This window comes from Cebidichthys violaceus, unplaced genomic scaffold (assembly GCF_023349555.1).
Source record: "Cebidichthys violaceus isolate CVI_PGR_0920_01 unplaced genomic scaffold, fCebVio1.0.p SCAF_28, whole genome shotgun sequence".
NCBI lineage: Eukaryota > Metazoa > Chordata > Actinopteri > Perciformes > Stichaeidae > Cebidichthys > Cebidichthys violaceus.
The window spans coordinates 3,576,600-3,604,598 of record NW_027176461.1 but is presented as its reverse complement, the minus strand read 5'-3'; the positions used below and the strand labels follow the sequence as shown (position 1 = coordinate 3,604,598).

Below are 27,999 nucleotides of genomic sequence, written 5' to 3'. Positions count from 1 at the left end.
TGGCCATATTTAAATAATTTAGCATTTTTTGTTCTTAATATAGTTTAAATAATTATGGAAGGTTCTTACATTTCAAAAAAGCCACCAGTCCAAAAGTCAGATTAGCAATTAAGAAAATCTTGCATCCAAACTGCCTTAACACACCCATTGTCCACTACTGCACACATCTTCTCATTTACTGTAAGATAATAAAATACAATGTTTAAATCCTGCACTTGTCATACCTTAGGAGTTACTGGTCAAAGATTAATTAGAGAGAGAGAGAGAGAGAGAGAGGGGTGGGTGGGGGGTTTACCTTCTTCAGAGCTGACATCCTAGGTGGATCCTCCTCCTGCAAAGCCCGTTCACATGCTGAGGTCCCAAGCCAAGTTTGGAGGGTGCGCAAATCCTAACTCAGCCCGGTGCTGATGCTGAGCCACGAGGTGCCTGTTTAGTATTCTCATCTCGCTCCCTCTCCGTCCTACAGCTGGCTCGGTGTGCGCACGCCCCAAAAACCGCTGTTGTTACAGGATCCAAACACGTGGGGAGCTCTAGTCTGATGCATCGCACTCCTCGCACTTCATGACAGAAAGTTGGCAAAAATACACTTGGGAATGATTATTTGGGGAGGGAGACACGCATGCAACAGTGACTTAACATTGTTTTTAAAGTACTAGGAGTCACATGAAATTTGCCTCAGTAAGTTGTATACTTATACTCTCCGTCTTTTCCATCAAATACACAGTGGTCGAGCAGTTCCGTCCAATTGGACCGGGCTGCTTTGTATGCCGATTTGAAGAATAGATTCAACTAATTAAAAATATATATTCATGTATAATATACAGGGTGCATGTCTTTTCTGACAACTATGGTTTCATGAAATTGACGTTATTTTGAATGTGAATCGGCGAGTCTTCCTCCTGCATGCAGTCAGTCTGTGGGCTGGTCTCGCGAGGGGGGAGAATGCAGCCGGAGGAGTCAGAGCATTATCGCACTTTGGCAGTCGTAGCCGACATGCTTTTTTTAAAGTACAGTTAACACTAACAAAGTACAGTTAACGGGTTATTTAAACACAACCCGTTGAGCAGCTAAAGTAGTTCACCGGTGTCTGATGTTGTGCATCTGTTATGAATCGAGCTCATTTTAAAAGCTAGCAGGCTGGATAGCTAGCTAACTCAGCTAGCTAGCTCGCTAGCTCATTCAGCTACAGACACATGTTGCATTAAGTTTCCGTCCTCTTCGCCTCCACGCAGACACATATATGTCAATATGGCACGTAGGAAAGAAGGTGAGCATCACCTGCGTCGTCGACAACATTATTAATCTCTTTGTAAAAAATGACTCTGTAACCAGCTAGCTAACGAAGCTAAAGTTAGCCATGTTGTAAACAACTGCACGTGCTCGAACTGACTGAGCTGATTTTGGCATGAGGTTTAACATGATATATTCCAAGTACAATGTATCAGATTAACAGGTGGTGGTGTCTCTTGTTTTGTGTCCTTTTTTTTTTTTCTTATGTCACTTAGTATTTCAGTCAAAAGTACTTCAGAAACTTTACCCTGCAGCTCCCACACAGGAGCAGGAAGCCAGCCCACCACGCATAGTAGATGCTCTATCCAGAACAACCCATGTGAAAAGAAAAGCCTCTCAACAGAACACTGCCATTGGTGAGATCACATTTCAGGTCAACTTGCATCTCGCACACGTACTAAGTACTATGTCCAGAATCTATTCCTCTCAAAATACACACGTTAACATAGCCACACATCATACATGCCATGCCAGAACACCACCCTGCTGCTCTTCCATATGCATTGAGGTTTTTATTACCTTCTTCTATTTGCCATGTCTGTCTCAGGGGATGCAGGGACGACACAGAGTGCAGCCAATCCGGGCCGGCGGATGTACACAGTCCTACCTCCTCCCGCAGGCCACAAGACCGATTCGGAGAAATCCGTCACACTCCCCCAGTTAGAAAGCATAAATAGTGCAGAGGACACAGCTGGTAAGACAACCGTAATCTTACGTTTATGGACTTGTGTAGTGCACCATGAAGCTAGGAGAGATTTACTGCATGGGGCTTCTCCTGGCTGGCTCTCTCATGTGTTAAAAGTCACTCTTCTTCGGTTGGCTCTGCCACTCAAGTTAACGGAAACAAACGGCGATGATCAATTGTGTGTCTGAACTGCGGAGAACTTGAATGCAGCACAGATGGCGTTTTATCCTTGGCTATTGTCACTTTAATCTGTGTTGTTTGTCAGAGTAAAGTTGTCCAATTTATCCAAGCTGCAGTTGAATGCATCATTTCAAGACTGCCTCTTTTGTCTGCGCTCCGTCTGCACTTTCTCTTGTCATGAACCGGTGGAATGATCAGACTGTCATAAGAGTCCCGGCCCATTACACGTGTCTCTGTGCTCATCATCTTCCTTAATGCAGACCTCCATTTACCTGACAGGCTTCGGCTTTACTTTAACGTGATGCAACTGATTTGTTGGCTGAGACGGTGCAGCGACTCACCGTGACCACTAGAATAAACGATGCGGTCAGGTTTGATTAATTGCACTCGTCTGCCTAACGGCGCCTCTATTGAACATGTTTTACATTTAGTGGGAAATGACCCTCGATGGTGATTGCAATCCAAAGTCTGAGCTGGTTTCCGTGTTACTCTACCTGCTGTTTGCTGCTGCTGGGTATTCGTTTACCAACCAGAGTCGGTGCCTCTGAAGAGTGACACCACACATACAGTTTACTGATTCTATTGTTCTTTTGTTGACCACATTTGGTCCTTGGTTTGCGCCATATGAGGTCACGATTCAGCAGGTTTTATTTTCAATCAGTAAGCACACCAGCTGATTAGAATGCAATCCGCTATAAAGACGGAGTATCTAATTAGTGGGATCAACACAATGATTTTGGTGCATATGGAGGCTGCAATGCGATTCAATTTTAACAATGTTTTTAAACTAATCAAGAAGTTTTTTTGATCCTGTTGCCCACAGAGGAGAGTGTCCATGACAGCAATGAAGAACAAGATAAAGAGGAAGAAGAACGGAAAAGAAAAAGGAAGAGAAGGAGAAGGAAACCAGCCCTCCACCAAGACTCTGGGAAAGATGGAGCAGCTCTGGTGAGTGAGTGCCGCACGGGTCAGAGTCCGGCGCCCGCGGACGAGGGAGGAGAGCGCGTAAGCAGGAACAAGAAGAGGAAGCTGAAGAAGAAACGGCACAAAGAGAAGCTGCTCGCCATGGGTCTGATGCCCCGGGCCACTGCACTGGAGTTCACATACCGGAAAGATGAGGAGGAGGAGGAAGAAGAAGAGGAGGATAACGAGAGGAGAGCTGCTGAGGTGTCAGACTTCCTCTGGACAACAATGCAAATCTATATGTCAGATTGTAAGTATTGATCAGAGCGAGGCTCACCTTTTTAGGATCAGCCAGTTTCGTGCATTCTCTGTGCAAAAATCTGGTAGCCATTGCTACAGCTCCTGCCAATGTTAATATTTGGAAAATTAAACACCCTGCCAAGGAATAGTTTAATTATTTTTTTATTTATTTTTGGGTGCTATGATGAACAAAGCTGATGGCTTTCTAAGATGTAGTTTAGGAACACATCATTAAATTCTGCCAAATGCTGAAAACGTGTCAATGAAAACTGTGAATGAACTAGATGGCGATAGTGTGTGTGGACATACAACGGATATATACACACACACACACACACACACACACACACACACACACACACACACACACACACACACACACACACACACACACACACACACACACACACACACAAGTACAGCTGTAAAACGACGCGTTAAACATCTGTTGCTGTATGTTCTCCTCTGATGTTACAGAAAATACTAAATCATGATGTCGATTGCCCTCGATTAACAGACCACCCCTCCCTCCTCCTGTGCTTCTTCTGCAGCCTCTTTGCGTGCAGGCGAGCGCCCCCTCCTGTCCGGGACCGTGAATAACCTCCTGAGCGACATAGCCAGCGGATCCCGGCCCCCCTCCGTCCTGAAGCGGCTCCGCGGCCTCAAGGCCTTCGTTCGGCGGCAACAGGCGGCCGAACTGGAAAAGGCACTGGGGGAGCTCTGCAACACTTCTCCTATGACTGCAGGTCAGTGGTGCATCGATGGGGCCACACATCCCAAATAAAAATGTAATGAGGGATTAGTTATGGAAAGGTGAAACTGATGAGATCGCTGTCGTTAGTGCCGCTCCATGCTTGTCTCATGTTCATCCCTGTCCACACTGCCCCACACAGGTCAACACATGCCTCTCTGTTCCTGCTTGCCCCTTGAATTCGTAGTTATTGTTCGCCATGAGTATACCTGCCCTTACTTTTATTTTGCGTCACTACAGCAGGTCCCTGTGTGGACGAACATGCTTCGTCTTGCCTTTTGCTCATGAGTCCCCCGGCACGTTTGTCACCCGTGCCTGTGTGTCTGCATGGTCGGCTAGCTGGCTGCATAATAGGATCAGCGGGGACTTTGCTGCTGTCACGCACACACAAGTGTTTATGTGTGAGAAGGAGAGGGGGAGGCGGAGCTAGAGAGAGAGAGAGAGAGAGAGAGAGAGAGAGAGAGAGAGAGAGAGAGAGAGAGAGAGAGAGAGAGAGAGAGAGAGAGAGAGACCAGTCAGGAGATTCAGGCCAGCGTCTTATCGGTGGCCCCAAAGTGCCGCTTGTTTCCGCTTGTGCCCGTCGCCAAGACAACACTGTAAAAAAATTTAAAAAGCCCACAATATAGCCTGCCTTAGTTGTGCCTATCCTCTCCATGCACCTGCTCCACGGCTGCCTGAAAGCTTTTCAAACCCCCCCCCTCAATCCTCACCCGCCTCACATTGTATGAGTCATGCTTCTATTCGCTGCTTGTAAATGCTTCATTGTGATTGAAACTCTGTGAAAAGTTTCCCTTTAACTCACCTTTGCTATGTTTATCATTTTAGTTGAAGGGCACTGGCGTTCTCGCTATAATTTGACTTCACGCCGACGCTTCCCCGCAGTGTGACAGTTTAAAATTATTTGATACGTTTGAGCCAACATCCACCTCGATAAAAGGCAGCGGGTCTGTATTTTAATGCGACCCACATCGTCCGCAGGAGCTAATCCACGAGCTTGTGGAGAAGGTGTGCCTTTTTAAAGTTCTTCACTAAAGCTCCCCCCCCCCGTCTGCCCTTGTTGCGGCAATCGATTGACTGCAGATTTTCTTTGAGCAGATTTTACCGCACCCTGGAGTTCACCTCGTAAATGACATTGGCTTGACCGGTTCCCCTTTTTATACCGTCCATTTTGGGCTCTGAAAAGATTCACTGAATTTAACTCTGTGTGTTCCAGAATAAGTAGAATAAATATTCCGTCTCGGGTGGGAGACAGACGTGCAGAGAGGTTAGAAGTACATTTGAACGCTGGGCTGAGGATTTTGAGGTATTAACGGTTAAAAAATAAACAAACTCTTTGGTGAAAACACTGACTGTTCCTCTGGTATTGTGTTGTCAGCTCTGAGATGTCGCTCTTTGTCTCTTTCCGTTTTAGAAGAAACCGCTGCAGTCGCTTCACTGTTCCAATACTGGATCACAGACATTCTTCCCATGCAGGGAGACAAGAAGCCGGGGCTTTGTACGACGCACCCATGAGACGGTGACTCACACCCAAACGGAGACGCCACCGAATGATTCTTTCCTTTGCGCTCCATCACGTCTTGAAATGTTGGACTTATTATATACTGCACTTCTGCAATGTTGGACCTTAACATGATGCGGCATGATATACTTGTATTATTAAATTATTTTTTTCCATTTGATCTGTGCCCTTGTCTGATCCGTTTTCACGTCTTATATTGTACAAGAACAGAAACCGGTTAATACCGAGGTTGGCAAATCCTTCCGCGAGTGAGCTTGAAGTTGTCGTTATGGAACCAAGCCGTTACTTACCTCCATGTTTCCAACATTTCACTGGTATTAACATAACAACGTCCTCTTTAATGAACGTTCTAATTGCCGGAGAAGCAAATGTCAGCTCTACCGGAGCGTCTCTATTTTTTTTTTTTTTTAGCAGATGCTTTGACATTTAAACCCGAGCAGTTCACCTAATAGCTCCTCAATTATCTACAGTACACTCACCACCAATCAATTTCTGACCAAGTTACTATTCCACATTTTTTCCAAGTATGCTGTTTCACCTTACTGCACCGGGTTAAGTAATAGTCTTAAGAGACGCAACACTGGTTATACTTAGGGCTCATTAGTACTATTATTATGATCCCTACACCCACTTGTTGTTGTTGTTGTTGCCCTTATCTAACTGTACGCTCAACATAGCAGCCTGGATTGTTGTTGATGGACCTTGGGAACAAGTAACCACCCGGGGAGTCGGTAGCTTAACCTTCCACACTACCCGTCTACTTCTCAGGTAATCTATTCTAATACATTTGCCCGCGACTCAATGCCAAGGGATGAGTTCAGGAAAGGGGCAGAAACTATTGTGGCGATGACCTGAGCGAGCGTCGTCTGGAGGAAACTCTCGTCTTTCCAGAACTGGGACGCACCGGCCCACTGTAACACACATCTCTTAAGTGTGTGTGTGTGTGTGTGTGTGTGTGTGTGTGTGTGTGTGTGTGTGTGTGTGTAGAACTATAGTTGTGAACAATCAGCATGAGGACCGCCATCTGTGGCCTCTGCTCATGGATGGACGCACCAGGTGCTGTCTGGTGGAAGCTCAGGGGCCTATTGTGCAGACGTTAGCACGGAGCAAAGAGCACTGAGGTCTTATATAACATGGATGTTATATAAGTGCTCATTAGAGGTTTTAATTGACTTTTCTTAGCAATGTAAGCGCCGTGGCTCTAAGGATGTCGGTCTGTCTGTCGTTCACATCACAACTTTGATCCAGACTGAAATATACTAACTATTCTTTACTATAAATGCCTTTATGCTTTTTTTCCTTTAGTGCATAAAACCCAGCAGGCATCACAAGTTTCAGTGGCATCATGACTTTGCGGCATCACCGCCAGAGTTCGACAGTATTCATGGATGCATGAGCTGCGAGGCAGAGTTTGGTCCTATTACCGGAGATGAGAAGAAGGTCATTGCTGGCTGCTCTCACTGGAGAGAACTCCTCTCTTCCAGCGAGAGAGAGAGAGAGACCTTATCAGCACAGCTACCTCATTATAGGACCTCAGTCCGGGACCCCGAGGCTACGAAGGATATTAAAGCTTAAAGAAATCTGCTGACATGGCAGGAGAAGCCATTCTCAACATCAACAGAAAAACATCCAAATCAAACCGCTTGGCTGATTCAAATGGATTCCAGTGGCTCCGATTTCAAATTACTTGGGTCTGGGCCCTCTGTATGAAGCTAATAAAGGAACTGCTGAAGTCAGAAATCAGTTACACTTGATGCTACCTGTATGAGTTAACACCTCATTCATCATTTTCATCAAAATCCTCCTATTATCTCCAAATTGTGTACATCAACACCCCTCACATTCTCCACACACGTTCACCATATACATAGATGAATATGCTCCATCATGACTGGATGTTTGAGCTGTTATAATAAACTATTAATAAGAATATTTTTATATGTATTGATATTCACCTCAATGTGGTAAATATATGCATTAGAGAAAAATCTGCATACATTATAAAAAGAAATATGTAAAACAATAGCACTTATAATTTCACTATGATTCCACTACTGGTCGGTATACTGTGATGTTAAAGTGTCACCCAGCCCCACGCTCCATTCAACCTCCCTTTCTGCTTAGACGGACGTCTTTGTCCCTGTGTGCCAGCTCCTGTAATCCAATTAGACACACCACCTGCAGATAGGCTGTTGCGGTAGGACAGGAAGGACACGTTATAAAGGCTGGGGCAGGCTCGTCCCGCACCAGACAGCTGAGCACAGGTCGGAAGTGTCCAAGCGCAGACCCGGACAGGCCCGCTGTCCCTGGGCGTCCAGGAAGAGGAGCTTTAGAAGGAGAGAGCCGAGTGCTATCCGGCCTTCACAACTCGTTCCTTATTTAACAGGAGGACCGTCGCGGGAAACGCTCCAGAAATGTTTTTCAGAGTCCCAAGACTGACTCCGGGCTACATCCGGCTGCTGCAGGTGAGAGTGAGCGGTTTTATTCATGAAATAAAGTGACACTAGTTTGGATCCTTCGATGATTCTTTGTTGTAAAGGTGAACAAGATGTAGGGTCAAGTAGATACTGTATCAAGAGAAGAATATTTTGATGCGCTGTGATTTTCACTCTTAGATGCGTAGTGACACTAAAGCTGTCCTTAGTGCCGGGTAGCAGGAACATAAAGCGCTGAGTCATTGGACGTTGCTCGCCAACGATCTTATAAGCAGAAGTGGATCGCACTTTATTTGCAATTTTTCTGCATCAAGCAACTTGTTTTGATTTAAGACCTTTAAAACAATGTCTGGGATTTGAAGTCTGGAGTATACGCTGCCTGGCATTCTCCGTCTCTACTGGTCCTTAAGGAGCAGAAGGAAATGGCAGATGAAATAACTTTGACAATTCTGAGAGCAGCCATTGATGTAATGAAGTGTTTGCAAGGCGCTGGTTTTATGGGCTCGCGCAGAAGTTTATTGACGGAGACACTGCACACCGCAGGTTGGTGTCGCTAAGCCTCGCGCTGCCATTATGCAGCGATTTACTCAGTCGAGTGTCTCAACAGATTGTTGTGACAAGATGATGAAGTACAGTACTATCATATCATATCATATCATACACACACACACCGTCCTCAACTACGTGTTCGTTCCAGGCTTCTGTTCCAGTATGCCTTTTGTTTTAGCTCACAAAACACAATCACCTTTTTTGGTGGTGTTTATCGCAAACAATGGAGAAATGCAAGCCTGTGACGGTCCATTGCATTGTAAATGGAAATGGGAAGCGGGCGAGTGAGCTACGGGAATGGCTTCCTAACTGTCTGTGACACAGCTTCATTTGAAACTACGAGGTTTCTATTATTTGCTCCTCTATGCGCTTTATAATTGTCAAGGGCCCACTGAGGAAATTGCCCGTATCGCAAAATAGACGAGCCTTTTGTTTGTCAAAAGAGATAGACTGCGATTTGGTAAATGAGAGAAGATGAGTTTTTAATCTCGGTGGGACTGGGTGGGGGGACGGGACAAACAAATGTTTTGAAGCAGGGGCGGGTGGCTGCAGGGCACAATCACTGCCTAAAATTGATCTGCACCCATGCATATATTTAGCACATTAGCAAATCACAGCTCTTCGGTCGTTGTTTGCCAGGAAGGTGTGGTATTTTCCAGACTTGCTCTGATCTTCCATACCCGCATTAACACTTAGGGAATCAAACATTCCTCCGATCACGCTTCACCCTCTCCTTTCAGACCCAGGCCTACCACAATGTGTCAGTGGCGCCCCCGGCCGTGAGGAGCATGCCGGGCATGGCTATGCTGCTGGGGGCCCTGGGGATCGGGATGTGCGGCTACAGCTCCAGGCAGTTGGCCCTCTACCACCGGCCCTCCGCCCGCGTGCTGCAGTGGGTCGGCACGCACACGGACGCCAGCATGGTGGGCACAGCGGCCCAAAGGACCCCCTTCCTGGATGTGAATCGCCGGGGCGGTGCCTGCCAGGAGATCCCACCCCCGTCCTTTGTGGGCCAGAGAGTCGCCATGAAATAACAACCTTTCGACGCTAGGTTGGATATAGATTGTCCAACTTCTTAGGTTGAGCTCCAGTAACTACACTTGTGCACGGCTAAGATTGTAGCTATGCTGGCCCCCCTGTGTGGCCCATGTGCTCTCTGAAGCTGCGCAAGTGTGGATATTTGACCCCAACCTTTATGTTCGCAAGAAGTTGGATGTCGTGTAGTAATAATGAATTCTGTGCAACTCATGTAAAAATAGTTGTAAAGCTATTGGATGGAATCAATTACTCACTAATATTAGAGTCTTTAATGCACCGAGAGGGAACGAAGCAATTTGAATGATTTGATTACTGGGGCTGAATGTAGCTCAAAGGAGCTAACGTGTTTCATTTGGAGACATTGTGTGTCTTTTTGAGGCGCTGGCGTAAAAAAAATGGACTGGCGCTTGGCAGTGCCCCTCTGTACACAGATGGTTGGCAACTCTCTCTCTCTCTCTCTCTCTCTCTCTCTCTCTCTCTCTCTCGCTGTCATCCTCCCTCCACAGCCATGTGTAAGTGCTTGAGCGCCCCCCCCCCTTCCCATTCCCGCCCATGACTTCAATTGATTTCCTCTGAGGAGAAGCAGGTGCCGTCCATCAACAAGCCGTGGCGTTTTGCTGGCGTGGTCTGGCACCGGCTGTCAATCAAGAGACGGCGGAGGGAAGACACGGGTTGGCTTTTGTGGCTGAATCAGTGACCGGTGCTTCAGGGGAAGTTAAATCCTCCAAGGGATTGGTCAAAGTGGTGAGAGAGGAAGCAGAGAGTGGCAGGGTACTTTTGTAGACTGAAAGCACTTCTTATTATAGAATAAAATTAGGTACATTTGATATGACGTAAACAACACACAAATACTAGATTATGACTCCTAATTTACCTCGCTGGGACGCTACGGGTGGCAGGCAGGCAAGGCAGAATGGTGATTCCTCCTGGATAAACCTTTATCCTCTAGAGGGGGGATTAACCCAGGTGGAAAATCATTCCTTGGCACACATATTACTTCACCTAATCTGGTATTAGAGACAAGGACCTGTGAGAGGCAGACAGTCCCTGTGCATCCCAACTTTGTACCATTCCCCCTGCAGTGTCCACCATTCGGCCCACTGCCATACATGGATTTATTCATGATGGGATTGGTGTTTCCATTTATGTTTACACCAACAACAACAAAAAAAAAAATGTAGCAGTGAAAAGGGACTTGAGATTTGGCGAGACACTGAGTGTGGTTGAGAATGCGTGCTGTGCCTTATGGACAGCACAGGGGGATACTGTCTTTATGTGTACAGCCTCTTCATTTGACTAAGAATATTAAAATAAAACGACTGAATGCAGTTAGTTTTGTGTTTCACATCTCAAAGTGTGACGGCACCAAGCCGTAAAAAGGGTGAGTTTTATTTCTCCGCGAGCGAGGGGGGGGGGGGGGGGGGGGGGGGGGGGGGGGAGAGAAGGAGGAGGAGGAGGAAGTATCTCAGTATAATGGAAAGCTGTGAAAACAGGAGGGTGGTGAGGAAGTTGCGTTTTTCATCAATTAAGCGGTCAGCCAGACCTTGTAATACGTTTTTCATTGTTTAAGAGCCATCCTTGTCCGTCTGCCAAATTGGACCAGCGGCCAGTTGTTGGGAGTTTTTAGAGCCCAAGTAGCGGCCCTCCAGAAGGCGGGCGCAGCAGGTCACCAACGAAACAGTCGTAATCCACTCAGCAAAGGAGGCTAATGGCTCCAACTGGCATCAGACACTGAACAAACAATAGGTCGCCTTGCTCCGGACAGAGGCCGACGCCCCATTAACTATTTCGTAATGGGGTTGCGACGGCTTCACAACAACAGGATATTCTGTCACTATATGAAACGAAACGAGAAAAAAAAAAAAAATCATTATAATAAAATGTACACAATCGGATACATGTATGACGCTATATTCTAAAATCCGAGTCTTAAAGTATCCGTCACGCTGGCGAGAGAAACTGCCCTTTAAAGTCATTTTCAGGCATTGCACTTCCATGAGCGTTAAATCAACGTGGGCGGGGGGCTGGAGGTTGTGTAATGCACCTTGCTGCTTTTGATGGATTCTCTCTCTTTACTGCAGTGGTGCACAGTGAGCACAGAGCACTGTGGAAACCTATTGATCTCAATCAGAGGGCGAGGGAGAGGGAGCTTGCCTCCTCACTGCAGCAAACTTCCTGTTTCAATCAGCACCGTACAGTTTGTGAGGGGGAACTGCCAACACAGTGTACTGACAAAAAAAACAAAAAAAATGATTATCTGAGAAGACGTTTGCTGTTGGAATAAAACACAGGGAATGTTTGGAGGCACAGTATTAAACCTGTTAGCTTGTTGTGTGGGTGTCACATGTCAGTGCTCGTTCATTTTAATCTGTAAAGGTCTACAAACTCCACGTCGGCTGTGCCCATTAACGGAGAGATTTGTTCTGTTAGCGATACAATGAATATTTAATGAAAAGATGTTGGAAGAGATTTACAAAATAAAAGCATTTGGCAAACATGCTGCTCTACTGTTGCACTTAGTCACACCTGTGTGTCTGGTGTTTTTTTTTGTACCGTGTTGTGCGATGAAGTTGTGCTTTTTGTACCAACAAATAAATGTGTTTTTAGTCAAAGTGCAAATTCATGCTGTTTTGCTGTAATTAGGCTTAAAGAGGTTAGACGCTGATTTTACAACTTTGTAACAGTTGAAATCATTCAATTGTGTAAATTTTAGACTTTAGATGTAGGACACAGGTTTCACTTGATGGGTCGTCCTCGTTATTAGGGTCTTGACATTCACATTATTATAAAGAGGCGGTTTATCCAAAGAGCAGTTGCGGACACTGATATTGATGCTTCAGACTTCATCAAGTAGACAATATACAAATATGTGCCATTGTCTATTTATATATTTTATTTATGAACATGTATCTTGCTCCAACCAGATTTCTTAATATTGTCCCCTGCAATGGAGTCACGATTCAATGGCCTATGCCATCCTTACAGATTTGACAAAATAAGACGATACGTTACAATTTTTATATCAAGAAAAGAGACAATTTAAGTGTAAAAGAGTGTTAAGAGTATACTAAACACCAGCATAGCTATTATACAAAAGTTAGTCACAATTCATAGACATGATTCTCCGTATCTAAATCGAAATGATTTGGCCCCACACATTATATTAGTTTTTTTTTTAAATATAATACAAGGCTTCGGAGAGAATTTATTCAGTATTTTAGTGAATGTATAATTTGCGGTGTATAATGAGTAACATCAAATTAAATTTTCAAGTCACGATTTAAACCAGTAATGTAGCAGAGCCACAGCAGGCCAAGGCTACTGTGGAAATCAGTTCTGTTAACTTTTTGTGTCCGTTGTATCCACCGTTAGGGTTCAGATTCATGCAAATCAAAAAGTGTCATTAATGCACTAATAAAGAGTTATCAGTAAAAGTGGTTTCATTAATTTAGAGGCCAAACACATTAAATGGGGGAGTTTGAACACAATTAAAGCTGTTGGTAGAAGAAAAGCTCCAATAAAAGTGTGCGGCCTGGAGCCGTCTGCTACAGTAGGTCAGTGGGTCACCGGCCTGTGAGGTCAGCTTCATATCAGACCAAGAGGTGCGCGAGGAGGGGCCACCCAACAACCCCCGGAGGCAACAAGTTGCTTCTAGCGCGGTCTAACGGTGCCCTCCAGCGGACACACGGAGCGGCTATCGGCGCCATCTGTCACCGGTGTCTTTTTGTGCCATGGAGTTTTTTGTTGTTGTTGTTTTCTTTCTTCCCCGCTCTTTTTTGCTCGATGTGCGGATTGAGATCATGCGTTGTCTTCGTATTGACACGTTTCCAGCGGCCGCAGGTCGCGGGGATTAAGCGGCGCTCTGAGGGTCTGTGTGCCGCTCCCTCTCCTCCGTGAGGACTCGGCTGAGCAGCGCTGAGAGGAGTCAAAGCGGTGGAGAGGAAGAGTTCACCAAACTGCGAACTAAAAGGAGTTGGGACGGGATTTTTTTTTTTGCCGCTTTCAAGGGGTTTGTATGCGCCTTTCATTGCTCTTTAAAACTCAAAAGGTTAATCGGTTTTAACGTACCGGGCGATACATTTAAGTTACTTTTCGAAAATACGGTTTCCAACTTTTGGATGCGCACGTAATCCGCGCTGTTTGTGTAAAAGCGTCGATAGCGCGTTAAAGTCAATGGCCTGAGAACAAAACCATTGGGGATTTTCTTTTAGTTGTTTTTAATCAATAATGTTTTGCAAATAAAAGTTATTAGTGTGTGTTGTTTCGATGGCGCGGAATGTGTCTCTTCTGGCGCAAATTTCTCGTGGACAGTTTTCAATGAGATGTGTTCACTTCGGTTGTCGCATGTGCACGTCCCTGTAGACTCCACCAGTGTATCACGCACTTTAAGGGCACGGAGGTTAGCTCACCGCACAGCTGAGCTCACTGAATTATGTCTCAGCTGGATAACATACTGCGGACTGGAAGTGCATGACTTCATCCATCATCTTTCTGGATGTCCTCTGTGTGTGTGCGCGCGTGTGTGTGTGTGTGTGTGTGTGCGTGTGCGTGTGTGTGTGTAGGTCACTTTGGTCTGAGCTGAGTGAAAAAGCAACAAGCACCTGCAGGGCCCCCATCAGCAGCCCAAAACCCCATTACTGCAGTATGGGCAACTTTTCCAGCAAGGACGGCCATGGACCCACAGGTAGGTCAACACACACACACACACACACACACACACACACACACACACACACACACACACACACACCACACACAAATAAGCCTGCAATTCCTTTTTTGAAACTAGCTCCGGTCAAATCACTTCCCCTGAATCTCCGTTGGTCTGTCTCTGCATGCTTCAATGGGTTTCAAATGTTTGGCAGTACACACAGACACCTGGCAATATGTGTGAGTGTGTGTGTGTTGGCCTCATTTTGATTTTATTTTTAGAATCAATTCAGCACACCTTATTGCACTAAAGCATGTAGTAGAAGGAGGATGGCAGAGCAAGAAATACAGGAAGAGTAAGGAGACTGTACGAAAGAGGGGTGGATAAGTGGCGATCAGGATATTGAAGGCAACAAAAGGAGAAGCAAGCAGAAAAGGCTGTGTGTGTGTGTGTGTGTGTGTGTGTGTGTGTGTGTGTGTGTGTGTGTGTGTGTGTGTGTGTGCGTGCGTGCGTGCGTGTGTCGAGCAGCAGCAGGAATCTTGGCAGCCCTCCTGTGTGTTGCACAGTGAGTGGTCATTCTCCTGGCGTCCCTATGTGATTCGTTCAGGCCAGCTGTGATGAATCGGCAGAATTCCCCGGCTCTGCACAAGAGCGGCGGATTAATCATAGGAAGCCTAATGCTATCTGACACACACACACACACACTCTGACACACACACACACACACACACACACACACACACACACACACACACAGACCTCAATGGACACACGCACACCCATTCAGTCAATTTGCCACTCGTGCGCATGGTTGGACAAACAAAAAGCAGAGGTGGCATGAGAAAGTTATTAGACAATCCTGTCATTCTTTCCCAATGATTCGGCTTTACAGCAGGTACTTTGCAAACACGAGAAAAAAAAAAGAGAAAAGACTTAATTTTACTAGCAGTGAGGCTTTTGTCCAAACAAGGAATAGGAGTAAAGAAAAGACACGATGCCCAGTGGTTCCCATAGCTTTTAAAGTTGTTATTAGTGGCACGCTGCTGTGGGCGAGGAGCGCTGAGCCAAAAAAGTAGAAATCACTTGTGTTATTTATTGCTGTTGTGTCACGTTTGGAAATGTATTTGCGCCATACAATTGGTCTATGTATGGGGAAACATCTGTCCTCCGTGTACGTGTGTGTTCCTGAATCTGGAGAATGAATGTCACATTGTGGATGAGCGACCCGAGAGGAATGTCTGTATTAAAGCATTCATCTTCAGGGGCTTGGCCTGGATGTTTTCTGGGCTGGTCACCTCTCTCAATGGTTGTTTTCAGTGTCGACATGCCAGACTAGTGACCACCAAACTTTTTGTGTTTTTTTTTTTCCCCCTACAGTCCATGATTCAGTTTTTTTTGTTCGATCTGTTTTGTTGTGTTTTATTATTCATAACTTTAAAGCCTTGTTACTTGACCGTCACTGCGCAGCATGATGTATGTGCAGAGTTTTCACAGTAGAAGGCTGTTTTTCTACCGTCATCTGCTGAAAGAGGGAAGTTCCTCTGTGCTCGCCGTAAATCTTAAGTTTAAGACGGAGCAGGATTTAGTCCGGTATGCAACGTAGACGCCACATATACATAGAATATAGACATCAGATCAGTGAAGCACGAGACATCTTGTGTTTAACTTTAAGATTTGCATATTCACACACTCTGGAATTTTTAATTAGGGAGAACGAGTAGGTGTCGTTTTAAATGAGGTAATGGCACTTTTTCTAGAAAAATTATATCTGACAAATAGTTTTTTTAAAGCAGATTATAAACTATATATGTTAGAGGTAAACAGCAGTCGCGGTTTCGGTTCGTACGCCGCTTTTTGGAGTCACGATTCTGTGCGAGTTCAGTAAAGTGGGGGAAAAAAAAAAATGCATCAGTATACTTTTCTTTTCATTGAAAGACAGACACAATCCTCCTGCTCTTGTAAATACAAAATCGTTGCTTTTTCCTCGCCCCCCCACCCCCCCCCCCCCCCCCCCCTTCTTATTTCATCTGAGTTAGTTTTTTTTTTTTTCTTTCTCTAGGGGCCCTTGGGGATAGCTTCCACACTCCTCCTGCTTCTCCACAGAGTGACGGACCTGCTTCCATACCCGGTGTCCCCAAACTCCTTCCCCCTACTTCACCTCAACCTTCCCCTGGAGCACCGGTTTCATCGCCACCTCCGGTCCCAGTCCTCGCATCCAGTGGGAAGAAAGCGCAGCCGAGCACCAACCCTACCACTTCCAGTGCCGCTCCTGATTGGAGGCTTCATCCACCGGCCAGTTCGAATAGCTTCACCTTTAGCCCTGGAGTTAGCCCACTGCACCACAAGTCAGGAAGTACTGTGGGTAAAGGACAAGCTGCTTTGGGGAGGAATGGGGGGTCCTCCTACTTCTACCCCTCGACCTCTGGCCTCCCAGGGGAAGACTGCGGCCATCAGCCCCACAAAGAGCCCCTCCGCTCTGTGTAGCGCCTCACCTGTGGTGGGCAGCTCTTCCGGGCAGAACTGGAGGGAAAGGGACAGCGGTCTGAGTCAGTCTTTGCTGCCGGCTCACGAAGCTGGGGACAGTCAGGAGCTGGAGAAGCTTCTGGAGGAGTGTAGGTCAGCACTGGGTATCGCTGCCAGTCAGGATGGGGCCACCAACACAGCAGGTGAGATATAATACAATATACTTTATGTTCCGACGATGAAAAATATGCAGAATCTGCAGAATTTTAGTTTGAGAACTAAAACTCCTCATTTCATTGTGGGCTTGACATTTCCGTGCGTTGAGAAGGGTAAATCCATTTCCTTGACATTTTTTTTTTTTGTATTTGATATGCATGTGATGTCTTCTGACATTTCTGTGTCCTTCCCTCAGAGATACTGAAGCATCTACTGACAGAAGTGAAGAGTTTGAAGACTACTTTACAGGTCAGTTGCCCTAGAAAGTTTGTTCGCTAAAACCCCTCCCCCGACCAGTGATTGTTCAATCAGCATTTGTAAGTAGGCCCGGCGTACATGGAGCTGTATTATGCCCCCTGACCCCTCTAGAGGGTCCACGGTCAACCCACCATAGTCCCACTATAAATATGGCCATTCCAAAAATACAAGAGTAAAAGTATATGACATGGATTGGACAGTGTGTTTTTCTGCTCTGACGTAAGCTACAAAGGTTAGCATGTCCTGCTAATTAGCTTACTACCAATACTACTATCATGTATGTAGCCATCATGTATTTGCTGAAGACGCATTTTGCAGGGTTCTCGATATAAAACGAGTCAGCTGAAAACATTAAAAGTTAGCTCAAGACAAAGTTTTTAACCAACTCATGGAGCTAACATTAGCATAATTAGCTAGCTACAGCTAGCGACAATTCCCATTTCAACCAGCAACATCAATGGCCCCCCGGCAAGAAATGAGAAGCCTGACTTTGACTACCTCTGACTGAAGTGAAGGACCCGTTGTTACAAAATGACAATGATTTTCCAGAGTGGTAACTTGTTGACAGACACAGTAATGGTCACTAAGAGGAGTCAATTAGGGACCACTTTGACAGAGAAAATACCTCAGTCGTCTAAAAGTTGTAGTTTTTGATCGTATTTCCCACCTTTTCCTATCTTTAGTACTAGTTCTAAAACAAGAACAAAATGCCTTTTCGCCAACACACTACGGTGGATAAGTATAGCAATGTAAACAGGAAGCCACGCACTCCAATTACACATCAGTCAGAGTAGCACTTGTGACCTTTCATCCAGGAGATAACGGCACAACACGCCCTGTCACCCTCCATCCCCCTCTATCACAATAGGCCTTGGACTGGGCCCCTCGGGGAGCTGCAGCTTTGCTAATGGAGGTCTTCCTGTCCTCTGCTTCTCCCGAGAGGCCCCAGAAGAGGAAAATCTTCGAGATCGTCATCTGTCAAAGTGGTTGTTTTTTTTTGTAGCTCATACTCGTAGAGTTGATCCTAGATAGTTGCATGTGGGTGTGGCTACTTTTGAAAGGAGAACATAGGTCTTGAATGTTAAGCAGGACACCTGTTTCCTTCATTCGTTCGTGTTATTTTCTGCCACACTTTCGGATTGAGCCACTCTTAGGTTCCAAAGCTAAAGATGAAGAAACCATGCACAATAAGAATGTACATACTGCAAGCATTTCAGTCCCATAGCTCGGGCGTTCCACGCTCTTATGAGGATGGTGATATGCTGCGGTAATTTCCTGTGCGTCGTTCGTTCCAACTTATGACCCTCCCTACTTATGACCCTCCCTTATGAGGATTGTAGCCAGAGGCTCCCAGCTTCCGCTATATCTGCCACAGATTACAACAGCTGGAATATGACCTTATAGTACGCCTCCGTCAAAACCCCATCTCTCTTTTTTTCCTCTTTTCTCCTCCCTGTGACTGTCCTCACTTTTACTACTTCTGTGAATTGTTTTAATTATTATATCGCAGCACAGTGCTGATCAGACGCACATGATCTTTCACCCCACACTTCCTTGTCACCTCTTTCCCTACTTGCTATTCAATCCCTGCTTTCTCCTGCTTTTCCCTCTCCTCCACTTTCCCACGTCCCTGTAAAGGACCTGGACATATCCGCCTTGCGCTGGCCAGCTGGACCTCAGAGAGACCTACTGACTGAGAGGTAGCCGTGAATTAGATATCGGGCCAATCCAACACTGTGTTTACACGGGCCCTCCGTGGGGCAATATAAGCCTGCAGAGCTCGACTTTATGAACCCTCTCGGTCTGCTCTGCCGTCCTGGGAGCTTTTTTTTTTTTTTGTGGCGAGCCGGAGAAGGGGAGAGCAGTGCGGAGGAGGGGGTTCACATTCGGCTGTTCAGGAGACAAAACTTGTTTTGTGCTTTGTGGCGAGATGGTGGGGGGAGGAAGGGGGGGCTGCGCAGTGACTGACCGGGCCATGTGTCTTTGTGTGTGTGTGTGTGTGTGTGTGTGTGTGTGTGTGTGTGTGTGTGTGTGTGTGTGTGTGTCTGTGTGTGTGTGTGTGTGTGTGTGTGTGTGTGTGTGTGTGTTCGCTCCACGTGAGACAGAAGACTCACAAACACGTTCAGATATGCATTGAAAGTCTTGGCTGGTGCGATTGTTTTTTAAAGCTTTGTACGGAAGCCTCCCTCCTCCTTCCCTTCCCTTGCTGTGCCTCTCCGCTGTTTCTTCATTCCCTCATTCTGTCTCCATCTGAGAACTGACGGCTCCTCCCTGAGCACAAGAACCCGAAACAATTACCCTCCAACTTTTTGCTGCAAAGCACCTCTCCGTCTCATCCCATCCCTCCGCTCTCTTCTCCCCGGGCCCTCCCCTATCTCGCTTCCTCGCCTCTTAAGTCTGTTCTTTCCCGTTCCGTCCATCTTTTCATCTGACCCCAGGTTGCTGAGGACTTTTCGCTTTAGCTCTGACGTCCTTGTTTTTTGACCTTTTTTTTTTTCCCTGTGTAATTTAAGAAGCCATTATTCTTCCAGTCCCATTCTGTCAGCTAAGCCTCTCCTCCGCGCCTCTTCATCCCTGCGTTCCCAAATGCTCCATATCTTTCTCTGTCTGTCTGCAGTCATAATGTATTCCTGATGTACTGCAGCTAAACGGAATTCTGAAAACACATGATTACCCAATGTGCATCGAACTACGAAGGATATAATGCGATGTGCCATCTGTCTGTGCTTATGCGCACCACCAGTCTTCAGTTGTCTTAACCGACAAAAATGAAAACACTCATTCCTGTCTGGGTACTGTGTGTGTGTGTGTGGTGGTGGTGGTGGTGGGGGCAAAGTTGTGTTCCCTCCCTCCTGGAGATTCAGTCGATCACAAAGCCCGGCTTTGGAATCAGTTCCAGGTGAACGCTGCCGGAGATTTCCAGGAATGATCTGCCGGTTCCCTCTGCTCTCGTTTTCTCCTCCCTAGGCTGCTCCAGCAGCTGAATAAAGGCCCCGGTATCTGGAGGCCACGGAGGCTGTTCACATGTAGAATGAAAATTGAGTGTGTTTGGGGGGATCCGAGGAGGGGGGGGGGGGGGGGGGGGGGGGGGGGGGCTTGTGTTGAATTTGCAGCGACGAGTAAATGGCAGTGACTTTGGGACCCTTTTCTTTTGATGTCTGTGGACATTTGGATATGCAACTTGTCGGCGCTACCGGGCTTTTTTTTTTTTTTTTCATGTGCCAGTCGGGGGGCATTTGCCCATTTTGTGCGCGCGTGTGACTGCTGTAGAGGAAGTGAAATGTCCCTTAATAGCTGTAACGGCCTATTCAACCGCTTTTTTGAATGCACACCACAGGCTGTGGAAAGCTGGACAGAGGAGCCATTACAGAGCTGGGATGTTTCCCAAAGTATGCATCAGAAAGAGACTGGGTGTGGAGGTGAACTAGGGACAGATGGATGGAACACACACACACACACACACACACACACACACACACACACACACACACACACACACACACACACACACGCTGACACAATCTCCAAGTGTGCTGGACCCTTTCCAGAAATTGTCAGGAACTCAGATGTGCATCAAGTTTATAGACAAGTGTGTGTGTGTGTGTGTGTGTGTGTGTGTGTGTGTGTGTGTGTGTGTGTGTGTGGGCTGGATACCACATCTGGTCTTGCAGTGGGGCACTAGGTCAGCTCTTGAGGGAGTACGTGTGTGTGTGTGTTTTGTCTCTTAAGACTGACACTCCACACCCTTATCTCAGCGTGAACCCGATGGGCACTCCTTCCTGTTTCCTCAAACAGACGTGCTCCAGTTGCAGTCGTGTCCAGATAACGAAGACAAGATCCTTCAAGTCCAAATGGGTGTATTACTTAATCTAGAAGCAAACATAGACCACTACGCTACTATTCACTTGACACATGTTGCCAGAGAGAATGCGCTCCAGCTCACCCCTGAACGTGTAGATGTGTGTGTGTGAGACAACTTAACAGCGTGGTTTGGTGGTAAGAGAATAGGGGAGGTGTATGTGTGGGAGAGAAGAGGGGAATACGATATGTGTGTGTGTGTGTGTGTGTGTGTGTGTGTGTGTGTGTGTGCGCAGTGTAATCAAGTCCAGCTGTGGTCTCGAGTCACTGGTCAGACTTGGCTCACATATTGCCTCCTCCTCCACATCTCCATCCATTCTTCATCTAATTACCGACCTTCCCAACCGCTCCGCTCCTAGCACTCCCTCACATCCCGCCTACAGTTCTCCGCCGTCTTAACGGTATTAAATCTGTGCGTGATTCCAACCACTTTTATTGTCTTTCCTCTCTTCTTTTTCCTTTCCTTTCTTTCTCATTCCCTCCCTCTTTTTGTGATGATAGTTGCTTAACGTTTCTTTTGATGTCCTGGTATCTTTTGCCATCTGGCTTCATTGGTTCTGGGAGCGTCTTTTGATGTCTGGGGCAGTGTTTGGGCACGTTCCGAGGCAATAATACTCCTCAAGAAGGAAAACTGAATACTGAGCCTGTGTTAGAGCAATGGCCTTTTGTTTTTTTGTGTGCCATTAATTACTCAATTCCAATTTCAATTTTCAAACTGATGTTTTTGTCATGAGTAGTTCACACAGAATGCAAATATTACGCAGCGGAACACTTTTTTTTCCCGGAACAAAGTTGATTTTTCTGACCTTTCGCATCGCAGATAAAGACACAATCCAATTACATTGTGCGGAATGGACAAACTCAAAACATACACTGTGCTGTACAACAACAGAGGCGCCGTAGTCTGGACCAAGACAGCAAACTTTATTATTCCTTTCATCCTTGGCGGCGCATCCCAGATCCACTCCTTCCTCTGTTACCTATCACAATAAAAGCCCTTGACATATAAACTGCGTATCTGTTTACAAAAGGGAACTCTATTTAACATGTTTTTTATTCGTCAAGCAATGTGTAATGGCCTCAAGCTTTTCATCTGACCATTCTATTTAAAAAAAAAAAAAGAAGAAAAAACACTCTTTTTTTTCCAGCCAGTTTCAAAACTTTTTTCTTCTAAAAGCTGAGAACATAATCTTGTTGATTTTTCTAGCTGACATGAGCAAAACCTTTTGGCTCACAATTCAGTTATGCCTCATTAGAGAGGACTTGTCAGCTCCCATCCTCTCTCTGCTTGCTGAAGCTTGTCGCTCAGTTCAGTTCAACCTCGTCTCCTAATGAGCGCCAAATGGATATTTGATTGTTCATTTGATTATCGTCGTTGTCTGCTGAGGGTTCAGCTATGTTTGTTCTGGCATTCATTCCAGTTTGGGTTTAAAAATAAATGTCAGTTTAATCCTTTTGTATACTTTGTATTTAGTTATTTTAGAAAATGATTTGCAGTAGAATAATATTTGCCGACAGTAGTGTAGCAATATGAATTGCCTGTTTGTACTGCGATTAAAACAAAATCTCCATTTTTTATTGATTTGGACCCATTAGTAAATTTAAATAAGAAACTATGTCTGCTTCTGGATGTTTATAGGAGTTGATGTGTTAAGGCGACCGTCTGCCTTATCTTTTAGGAACCACAAATGTCAGTCTCTGTTCGTAGAAAGCATCATCAATCACTTGGAATAACAGCCCCATATTCTTCCCCTTCCAGACAGAGCGTGGGGAATGGCTGCAGTTCCAGGCTGACCTACAGGTGGCGGTGTCAGTGGCGGACCGTCTGAGAGCCGAGGCAGAGGAAGATCTGACTGCGCTCCGCACGGCACACAAGGACGTGGAGAGGGAGCTGGCCGCGTCCCAGCAGAGACAGAAGGAGGCCGATATGCAACTGGTAACCCTGAGAGGGGAGCTGAAGCAGAGCAGGCAGAGGCTGGCCGCTCTCGCCCAGGCTCCGTGTCAGGACCCAGAGAGGCCCAATGGAGAAGCGACCGACATCTCCGAAAGCAAAGACGGGACCCAAAGGGGCAGGGAGACGGGGCTGCGCAGGCTGGGGGGAGAAGGGACGGAAAGCGGGAGTCCCAATGAATCGACGAAGAATGACGAGGATGCCAAAGCGGACTGTAAAGGTGTGACCGAGCGTTACCTGAGGAACGTGACCAACAAGGATAGGAGTGGAGAAGAGGCGCGATCCAGCGAGACGCGAAAGCCGATGACCACGGAGAGGTCAAGGTGAGATGAACTGTATGACCTTTGTGTGACTATTTTTGGAATACAGAGGAACACGCTATAGCATCATTTTGTGTCGGTGGCACTTAAATATGTTCTGAAAAACCCACCACATTTTTTGTCTCTGACATAGCAGTGGAAAATAAATAACAATCACCAAATTTGGTCATGGCTGTGATCGTTGTTTCTTTTGACTGCTCAACCCACTCTGGGGCCACTTGAGGGCAGTTTGAACAGCTGTGTCTACAGCTGGAGCGGAGTGGAACATCTGTCTAATAAAAAAAATAAAAAAAACGCCATTAAAAGGTAGTTTGGTTTCGCTAACGATGTATTGTAATGTTACAGAAGTCTTTCCAGATTACCTGCCTCCTCAGGCTCCCCCACCATGCAGAACGGAACTTCCCAGCCCCACACGGCCTCAACTGTTGGCCCGACAACCAAGGTGAGACACACTTCATCTCGAGGAGGATCCTTCCTTTGAGTTTGGTTGTCAGCCAGGAAATGCACGCACACTTCATCCATAGTTTGCTGATCATGCAGTGATTTTGACTGAATTTGAATGAATCTCGTTCTTGTTTTTTAAAGAACTTGGGGCAACTGAGAGGCCGAAGAAGTCTGGATTGGCAAGACAGCCGGTCGAGCGCTGACACAGGTGTGTTGGTGTATATATGTGTGTAGAAAATGTGTCACAGTATTTTGCGGCATGTTACCAGTTTTACCGTATAATTGTTTAAGGTACCCTGTGTAGTGCTATTGAGCAATGCTTTTCACAAATGGGTCCCGGTTTTGTTTGCAGACCGGCCAAACCCTGGACAAAGTATCACTTCGGCAACTTAAATACATCAGACGCATATCGCTGCTGTCAGCACAATGAGCTACTGTAATGAAATGGTGTCTTTTCTGGTGTACATAAAAGCAAAGTTATAAGGCCAGATCTGTGAAGAACTTTGTGCTCTCGTAAATAATTTTGTGCTTTTAGCAGTGGGGGAACGTCACTAAGTACATTTAGGATACTTTAGTACTGCGGTACTTGCACTTTACTTGAGTATTTCCATTTTATGTAACTTCTTGTCCACTATCCCAGAGATAAGTACTTTTTTTCATTGTAAGCTGAAACACTGTGTACTGAAACACTGTGCATACACACTACAGTACATTATTTGCATACACGCAGCAGTTAAACTTTTTTTTTTTTTTTTTAGGGTTCAAGTCAATTTTATCCCACAAGCAGGCAGACATATCTGAGAGCATGGGACAGGTGACATAGAAATACATGGGCTTTACCAATTTGGGAGGCTTTAAAAGCTACTTTACCAGGTAAACCCTGATTGGTCATTCTTTCATCGGCATCGTTACGAGAAGAAACAATCTCTCGGTTAGCTCGGCTTTATTTGTAATCCATTACTTAGAATGCTAATGTCGCTCAGTGTTCATGGGCATGTGTGAACATGTGTAAACGGTCAATTGTTTGCTAAATAGTTCGCTACTTCATACAGTGAATGTCAATCTTACAGCTTGTTCTGCTGCCACCAAGTGGCCAAAAATCAATTAAAGCTGCTCTGAATAGAACAGTGTAAATATATGTGAGCATGTTTAAGGGTGGTGCGGCTAAACCTCCCTCCTTGCACCGCTGCTTAGTGTTCATAAAGACAGCATGCTGTTGGGTAATGAAGTATGGTTGCTTGTCTTTACAGGAAAACGTGAGGAGTCTCTAAACAAGTACAACGCTACCCTCACTGAGCTGCCTCCCACCAAGTGAGTCTTCACACACACACACACACACACACACACACACACACACACACACACACACACACACACACACACGCTGACAGAAGACCGGTCCAATTGCTACATCCTGTCGTTTCAACCCGAGTACATTTGTCCGGTGAACTCATAAAGCTCGATATTGGGGCCAAAACACCTCTCGTACTTGGAATCAACGTGTTAATTAGGGTTTCCTGTCAATAACAGAGTCCACTATGTGACAAGATTTTTGTTATAAACACCCAACTGACTGACGACGACTCCTGCAGTGTTCAAACCAAAAGCTCCTACGCCTTGCGTCCTGTTGTTGTCAGGTCCCAGGATGGATTCAACCTGCTGCTGCGTCGCCATGGAGGCTCAAAGAGGAACTCGCTGCTCCGCTGGTGTCAGAGCCGAACACAAGGCCACAAGGTGATCCTGGACGTGACTTAGTTTACATGTTCAGGGTTTTTTTTTTTTTTCAGAGCAACAAAAGTATCGTTGTAACAAATTCTGATTGGTTAAATTCTCTTGTGTTGCCGTAATCTTCTCTGTCTTTTTCCCTCCCTGCAGAATATCGACATCACCAACTTCAGCAGCAGCTGGGCCGACGGTCTCGCCTTCTGTGCCGTGTACCACACCTACCTCCCCTCACATATCCCGTACGCCACTCTCACTCCAGAGAACAAGGTAGGGTCTGTTCCTGGCGCTTGTTGTAACGGATGGGACTGGGTGATTTATGGTGTTCCACTTATCGATTCGTTCTTTTCTTTCGTAGAGGGAGAATCTCAGCCTGGCATTCAAAACAGGAGAGACTGTTGGGATTGCACAAACCCTGGTACGCCTTGGGTGTCTTTTCTAATTCAAACAAATCATGACACGGTAACGCCTCATCTGACTTCTCTATGACAGATGCGAGGTCGATTTTGAGCTCATGAACGTGTTTGACATCTTTGCTCCATAGACGGTGGAGGAGATGCTGAGAGCCGGAGGTCCTGATTGGCAAAGGGTCCTGAGCTACGTGGAGAGCATCTACCGTCACTTTGAGATGTGACCGCTGTCGGTATGCTGACAGACGAGCCCACCGTAGTGGATCCTTAAGGACTCTCCAAAGGAAACGATATTAGTTGTGATGGCTTCCCTGAATACTATAATGTACCTTTTCTTGTGTGTCCGGAAACTGGGTGAATTTCTGTTACTAAAAGCTACAATTTACAATTTGCTGACATCAAAATTCCTGATGAAGACTTCATGTCAAAACATAAAAAAAAGTATTTCAAAATTTTCAACTGTGGATTGAAGTCCCCTCTGCTTGTCATACGCTTCGGAAAATGTCCTCTGACCAGAAGTGGTTTTGTTACCATTGTCCTATTGATTCTTATTTCTTATATACATTAAATCAGCTGCCATTTGACTTCAGTATGTAGTGAAGAATTCAGACACAGCAGATAGCTTATCAGAATCTGACCAACTGAGAAGGATTAATACAATTTGACATATTGTAGCTTTTAAAATAAATCCCGCCATAGAAATTAGGAATAAGTGGATCATTTTTTTTTATAGCATCCTCATGAGGAAGGTGTCTGTGTAGGCTGAGTTGCTGTAAATGTCTCCACACTGGCCATAAGTACTGTATAACATCATGTCCTTTTATCAAATCTGTAAGCAGTCCTTAAACTGCTCGTTGTTTTACCTGCCAATGTGTTTTGCCTTTTAAGCATGTCTGTTATGCTCTGCAAAGATTCTACTTCATCCCGGACCTTTTGAAGCACTCTGTAAATATGCACTTTTGTCGACACCTTGTCGGTGCACGAATGTAATAATGTACAGTACAGATGTTGCATAACTGCTGGTTAGTCTTCTACGGGCTCGGTAGGTATTCAGCAGAGAAGGCTGCAGACCAATCAGAAGATTTGTCAAGTTCAAATTCCGGTTTGAAAAACAGCTCGTGTTTTTTCCTCACAGTAACTGCAGTGACTGAATGACAATGATCAAAATCAAAAAAAAAAAGTGCCTCCATGTCAACTAAAGTGGGCCAACGCTGTCGAGGTGCTCGGGGATGTGCATTACAGGAGTGAAATAAAAGCAAACACAAGCCCACACAGGCTGGTGCATCCGGTTGCAACATCACCTCACGTCACACCTGCATCCTCACAGACGCATCCTCGTACCACACGCCAGCTGAGAAACTGAAAAACAAGTTTCAGCAGGTGTAAAGCGGAGTTCGTTGCCAAAGTACCATCATTGTAAAACCTGTTTATATGTAACTAGTGTGAAAAGAATAATACCAAAGAAATAAAAAGTTAATATGAAGCAAATAACACTGTGTGGGTGTTGTGTAACCCAGTGACTTCCAAAGAGAATGAGTATTTTAAACACTTCAATGAAAAGACTGAGCATAGTAAAGTATTCCCATCAGAGTTGGACCAGGCGCAGCTTTAAAAGGAGGCGTTAGCCTTCACTTTACTACCTCCTGCTGGTGAAGAAGATGTAATACAGGCTTCCATTGTGCCTGTGTCATCATGTTCCTTGGTGAACATTTTAATTACTGCTTAGAGGTTAAAACATGATCCCACAATGTCAGCTCATCTCCTCCCTGCTGCTATTTTAACCCAAACACTTTGTGTGACATCTATTTCTGTGTCACACTTGCAAAACAGAACAAAACCCCCCCCAAAAACAAACGATGATACAATCTATGAAGTCCCCTTTTTTTCAGTATTTCCGTGACTTACCACCATTTTCTCCCATGACAAAGCCTCAATAACACCCCGCTGTTCTGTTATCACAAAGTAATTCCAATGGCGAACCCGTTTACCACATACTGTGGCTGAGCCGCAATTCTATGGATTTGCTTTCCGAGGACGGGGTTTAAAGTATTAAAAT

At 45.7% G+C, this 27,999-nt stretch overlaps 2 protein-coding genes across 5 annotated transcripts; both read left to right on the top strand.

The window, feature by feature from the left end:
• The first annotated feature begins 950 nt into the window (after nt 1-950).
• On the top strand, nt 951-5,788 carry erich1 (glutamate rich 1). Of its 2 annotated transcripts, none has more exons than XM_068721688.1 (6): nt 951-1,267; nt 1,556-1,646; nt 1,838-1,984; nt 2,979-3,368; nt 3,910-4,104; nt 5,521-5,788. In XM_068721688.1, the coding sequence occupies exons 1-6, from the start codon at nt 1,241-1,243 to the stop codon at nt 5,619-5,621; spliced, it is 951 nt and encodes a 316-aa protein (XP_068577789.1). In that variant the 5' UTR covers nt 951-1,240; the 3' UTR covers nt 5,622-5,788. The 2 variants fall into 2 exon arrangements, with proteins under 2 accessions (XP_068577789.1, XP_068577788.1); XM_068721687.1 differs by having other exon boundaries at nt 1,506-1,646.
• A 7,602-nt stretch (nt 5,789-13,390) lies between these two features.
• On the top strand, nt 13,391-27,422 carry si:ch211-195o20.7 (cytospin-A). Of its 3 annotated transcripts, none has more exons than XM_068721942.1 (12): nt 13,391-13,659; nt 14,213-14,334; nt 16,361-16,967; nt 17,177-17,229; nt 22,856-23,370; nt 23,725-23,809; nt 23,953-24,019; nt 25,062-25,122; nt 25,449-25,545; nt 25,687-25,803; nt 25,892-25,951; nt 26,078-27,422. In XM_068721942.1, exons 2-12 carry the CDS (start codon nt 14,323-14,325, stop codon nt 26,165-26,167), a joined length of 1,764 nt encoding a protein of 587 aa, XP_068578043.1. In that variant the 5' UTR covers nt 13,391-13,659; nt 14,213-14,322; the 3' UTR covers nt 26,168-27,422. The 3 variants fall into 3 exon arrangements, with proteins under 3 accessions (XP_068578043.1, XP_068578041.1, XP_068578042.1); XM_068721940.1 differs by having other exon boundaries at nt 23,713-23,809; XM_068721941.1 differs by lacking the exon at nt 13,391-13,659 and having other exon boundaries at nt 14,167-14,334; nt 23,713-23,809.
• Nucleotides 27,423-27,999: the final 577 nt, after the last annotated feature.

Excerpts from the sequence above, each read along its gene's own strand:
- si:ch211-195o20.7 (XM_068721940.1), top strand. Across the intron at positions 17,230-22,855 it reads GTTTGAAGACTACTTTACAG|ACAGAGCGTGGGGAATGGCT; the intron begins GTCAGTTGCCCT and ends TTCCCCTTCCAG. Across the intron at positions 23,371-23,712 it reads ATGACCACGGAGAGGTCAAG|AAGTCTTTCCAGATTACCTG; the intron begins GTGAGATGAACT and ends GTAATGTTACAG.
- erich1 (XM_068721687.1), top strand. Across the intron at positions 1,985-2,978 it reads TAGTGCAGAGGACACAGCTG|AGGAGAGTGTCCATGACAGC; the intron begins GTAAGACAACCG and ends TGTTGCCCACAG. Across the intron at positions 3,369-3,909 it reads GCAAATCTATATGTCAGATT|CCTCTTTGCGTGCAGGCGAG; the intron begins GTAAGTATTGAT and ends CTTCTTCTGCAG.